Here is a 5,352-nt window from a genome sequence, read left to right on the forward strand (position 1 = left end):
TAAACTGTTACACTGCCTCAGAAGTCTGTCAGAAATCAGTTTCGTGAGGTAGCTACCTTATGCACAAACGCTGCCACAAGTCATTCTCTTATAAGACAGCGAGGCAGCAAGACAGCTACCTAGGTTTTCGGACGCAGCCGTTGTCTTTTGACTTCCGGTTTGTATTTCCAAAGCAATTTTCCGTATTTATGAATGAATTGCTCGTTTTAAAATCTTCTTGACATTTGTTAAGACATCTGCTTTAAACATTAGACAATGCTCGCAATAGCTTTAATTAACTCTACAACAAGTAAATCCACTTCACCAGCGATGTCACAGAAATACAGAGCTACCTAAAAAACAGAAGTTCAAAGACAATATTATAAAGATGGCGGCGCAATTGTTTCTCTGGCGCATAAGGTTTATAGTCTTTGGTAATGATGGAAATGTTCAAGAGTTGTTGTTGACATAAGTGGCTTTTATTCACCCTGATATTTTCTGTAGGCTACAACACACTTTGAACATCAATTCTTTTTAATATTCATAATGACCCCACGTGATCGTGCATTTTTATAGCGCACATGTTTATAACACAATCTTTTGATAATGCTGGGGGAAAGACTAAAAAGTAGGGCAGTTTAACGGATAAGTATAAATTGTCAAAAGCATCATACTAACAAAACCCACCTAAAATCACACATGGTAGTGTATACCTCATCATCTAAATGTCAAATAATTAACATCTGAATGATAAACAGATTGTAGTCGTGGGTTTGTTTTTGTTGAAGTGGGAACAGATACTTCCGTGAACACCTGAACGAGCGTTTATCTAATGAATATGCACTTTTATGTTCTTGACGCGCCCAATCACACCCCCTAATTAATATTCATGAACCATCGCCTCCATTTCAGCGAATCAGACCGCGCGGACGTCACGCTTCGTGTTTAATATGCATTAGAACTGCGCAGATCTCAGCTGAACGAGTTTAGTTACTCAACTGCCATCATGGACTTCGATCTGAAAGCAGGTAAGCTGCTCATTCAACGTTTTAATTTTAAGAAACGATGGTTTAATTTAATGCTTGATTTCAGAGTGAAACTATAATACGTTTCTTTCTCTTTTTCCAGCTGTTGGAGATGATGAGGTGAAGAAGACAGAGGGAAAACAAGTGGAAGGAATCTTTGGGTTTGGAAAGACGGATAAAGACAAAAGCAAAGACAAGGTAAATAATAATAACAGTCTAATCAGAATATTCCAGTATGTTGTCATAGTAGTGTTGTCTCCTGTTTTAGACACACAGGAGAAGGAAAGTGTTGATATTGAACAGTTAGCTTTGCATATGGAAATAATGTTACAGATATTGAGCCATTGAAGGTCTGAAACATCTAAAATATCTCATGACCTAGTAGTAGTTTTGAATAAAGGAAGCTATTTGATATGATCCACACCAGCTTCCTGTTTTTAGGAAATATGAGTGCTTCAATATGGTCGTATATGGAATGGGATTATTGTTATTTATATTATTTAACATTTGGTTTCAGAGTGATTCTAAGGGTAAGGATAAAGATAAACACAAAGAACACAAAGGAGAACATAAAGACAAACACAAGGACAAGGAACATAAAGGCGAACACAAGGACAAAGACAAGAAGAAGAAGAAAGACAAGGAGCACAAGAAGAAGGATGGACACAAGTCCTCTTCCTCTAGTGATTCGGTAATATTTCTGCTTTTTAACTATCTTTGAATGCTGTATCAGTGCACAGGTGTTGCTAGATTGGATTGTGAGTTTGGGAGTGACTTATTAATCAGCAATAATGACGTCAGTGGACGGACTGCAGATAGACACAATGACCAAAGGCATCAGGGTTGGGCTGGTAAAGCTGGTTGATCTTGAGGTGTGGTCCTCTTCTACGGGTTTTAAGATGCACTATCTAGGGCGGGTGCTTTTATTATTCAGGGTCTCCTGGAAAGTTTTGCTGTGATTTATTCCCATCCCACGCAACATTCCATTCACTTATCGCACATTTTGAGACACACCCGCATATGAGTTTCCAAAATAACTGCAGTTTATTTAAATACTCTGAGAGATGGGATCTTTGTGTGAACATACTGAACAATGTGCTTTAAACCTGTTTGGTGAGTGTAGATCAGGTCAGAAAACAAGTCCTGGTTACTGTAGTGTTTTTGATACACTTGCTTGTTTTTGAGAGAAAAACAAAGTGTGTGTCACATACAGTCAGATTTATTCAGACACTTTGAATATTTCATTTATTCAGTTTATTCACTATAGTTTAAAAAAATAGTGATAAAATATGACAAGATCACAGAGTTAAACTGTGTCAGAAAAACATTAATCTTAATTATGTCGGATAAAACTTAAGCAAAACATGTTCAGGTCAAAGTGTCTGAATAATTTTTGGTTCCATATTTTTATCAATTTTACTGCATGAAGAATTTTTGGGTATAATATGTCACAGTTTACTTTATTTTGCTATCCTCACTTACATAAATCAACTATAGTGTCCTGCACACACTAGTAAAAATATATCAAAAATGTCTGAATAATTTTTGGTTCAACTGTATGCTGATTTTTTATTTTTTTTTATTTTAATAAAACAAGCTATACGAAAACAGCATCTAAATGTGTTCATCTGCAGCGTACTTTTTGATTTGATTACAGGTAAAAAAGGTATATTTATAGAGAAACATTTCACATACAGTGACTCCTAAAAGTATTTAGACTATTATGTTATTTTAGACAAGTATAATGTATATATATTTTTAGACATTATATTATAATATAATATAATATAATATAATATAATATAATATAATATAATATAATATAATATAATATATTAATTTTATCATTAGTGCTGTCAAATTAATCATGATTAATTGTATCTAAGGTAAATATATATATATATATATATTTTTTTTATATATATATATATATTTTTATATATATATTTTATATAATATAATATAATATATATATATATATATATATTACACACAAAAACTTTTATAACATTTTAAAACATACAAGTTTATAGCACTAAATATAACAACAAAATATAATATAAAATAACTTTTATATTATATATATATATATATATATATATATATATATATATATATATATATATATATATATATATATATATATAATCCAATATATATGCATGCACACAAACATATTTACAAACTTTAATGTTAGATGCGATTTAATCGTGATTAATCATTTTGACAGCACTTATTATATATTATATTTTCTATTCTATTATATTATATATTGTATTATATTATATTATACTATATTATATTTTCTATTATATAATATATTATATATATATTATATTTTCACAGCATTAAAGTAAATCATATGGGCCTATTTTATATTATATGCAATTCCAAGTAAAAAATATAATAACGATTATATAAAACAGAATTAAATAATTAATTGTAATTATTTGTTTGACGATTAATTGTCTGTGCAAAAATGTATGTGGCAGAACAACTTTTGAAAGTGCATGTTAATATTTATATCCTCCCCTCACAGACTGCCATTTTTCTTGCAAAACTAAATTCAATAGTTAGAGAAATGTAGGGGGATTTCATGATGGTGCAGTATTTATTATTTATGCATTCAGGATCATAGTCTATTCTTAATGTGTGTCGAATGTGAGCCTCACGACTCTGACCGTTTCACACCTGATATTCACTGCAAGACTGTTTGATCTTCAGTAGTGGACAGTTTCTCTCTCTCGCACTTTATTTCATTAAAATCTAGTTACATTTAGAAAACTCCAAAACTACACTCAAAAAAATGATTCTAGCTGCTTGTTCAGTTTATTTAAATAAAATAAGCTGAACCAACACAAATCTTTAGTTTTTTACTTAATTGGCATTTGCACTCAATTATATTATGTTAAATGAAATTAAATTTGCAAAATGTTAGGTCAACCTAAACCATTTGTGTTGGGACTACATGAATCATTTATGTTGCATTGATTGAACCTGGGCAGTGTATTTCTAGTTCCCAGCATGCTTTGCGTAGGGAAAGATTGGAACAGTAAATGTTGAACTTAAGTGCTGTTTAATGTGTTTTTTAGTAAAGGGAAATACCTTTTAAAGTTTGATGTTCAGTTATATTTGACATTTAAAAGAGTTTATGTCGATTTTTTTTTTTTGAGGTTACCATTATGCTGAAGTGTAGACCTTGTGGTTAGGCTCTAGGTGGCTACGTAAAACAAATTTATATTGTTCTCAACGAGCATTAACTGTGCTCAAGCCAGTGATGAGAAGTTCTTTACCTGATCATCACTTGCATGCTATAAATGTAATGCATATGAAAAAGTGTTATTTTAGTTTTTATAGAAATATAAATAAATTAGTTTGAGGGCCAGCACAAAATTTACACAGTCTACATATGGTCATCAGCTTTTCCCCTCTCAATGGTCATGAAACATGTATGTCTGTGTACAACAGCTACTCAAAACCTAAGCACAAGCGCACATCTTCACCATGATGGTAACAAAAAAAAAAAAAAAAAAAAGCACTGGTTGGATCAACAAGAATGAATTATGTTCAGGAAACATACACAGAATACGTCAAATGAAACTGGTGTGATCTCATTCAATTAGGATGAATTTCACTCATTAGTACAATTAACCTAGCTTAAGTTCAAATAAATCAGTTCAACTGTGTGGAAATAGGTGTCATAATTGAATTAAGTTAGACCAACAAGTTATTTTTTTGAGTGTAAGAGTTGTACATTTAAATTATTATTTTCCCAAAGGCTATTATATAATATAATATAAAGTGCTGTCAAATTGATTATTTGTGATTAATTGCATTTAACATAAATTGAAAACTTGCGATGAATCGCTATTAATCGATTTGACAACACTAAATATAATATAATATAATATTGAGTTCTTAAAGCTACAATTAACTCCTCAAAACTGTAAATTCTGTCATAATTGACTCCCCTTCATGTCATAAATGACTGATTAAAACACAGCAAGTTTGCAAAACATATCTAAAGTTTTCCCATGTATGTTTAGCTTGAAGGACTTTTAATAATCTGAACATTTGTCTCTCTTTGTCTCTTTGTAGGACTAAATCAAGACTGAAGATTCATCAGATACCTCCAGAAACATAATGTAAAATTCTTTATTATAGGATTTTTCTAGATAGATAAACACAATATAGTAAGATGCAGATGAAGAATTGTAATTCCAAACTTCCACAAGGTGGCGCTACTTACATTTTCAATGTTGAATTTAATGAAACACTGGGATAAAACAGAGTTTTGTACTATTATGTGTAAAATTGTTTGCTGGTTCAATAAATTCTAGTGTCTGAA

At 31.0% G+C, this 5,352-nt stretch overlaps 1 protein-coding gene across 1 annotated transcript; it reads left to right on the plus strand.

Moving 5' to 3' along the window:
* The first annotated feature begins 891 nt into the window (after positions 1–891).
* wu:fb18f06 (uncharacterized) lies at positions 892–5,352 on the plus strand. Its single transcript, XM_067365521.1, has 4 exons — positions 892–1,007; positions 1,108–1,202; positions 1,522–1,695; positions 5,103–5,352. Exons 1-4 carry the CDS (start codon positions 986–988, stop codon positions 5,106–5,108), a joined length of 297 nt encoding a protein of 98 aa, XP_067221622.1. The 5' UTR covers positions 892–985; the 3' UTR covers positions 5,109–5,352.

The sequence above is a fragment of the Chanodichthys erythropterus genome, chromosome 17 (genome assembly GCF_024489055.1).
Source record: "Chanodichthys erythropterus isolate Z2021 chromosome 17, ASM2448905v1, whole genome shotgun sequence".
NCBI classification, from domain to species: domain Eukaryota; kingdom Metazoa; phylum Chordata; class Actinopteri; order Cypriniformes; family Xenocyprididae; genus Chanodichthys; species Chanodichthys erythropterus.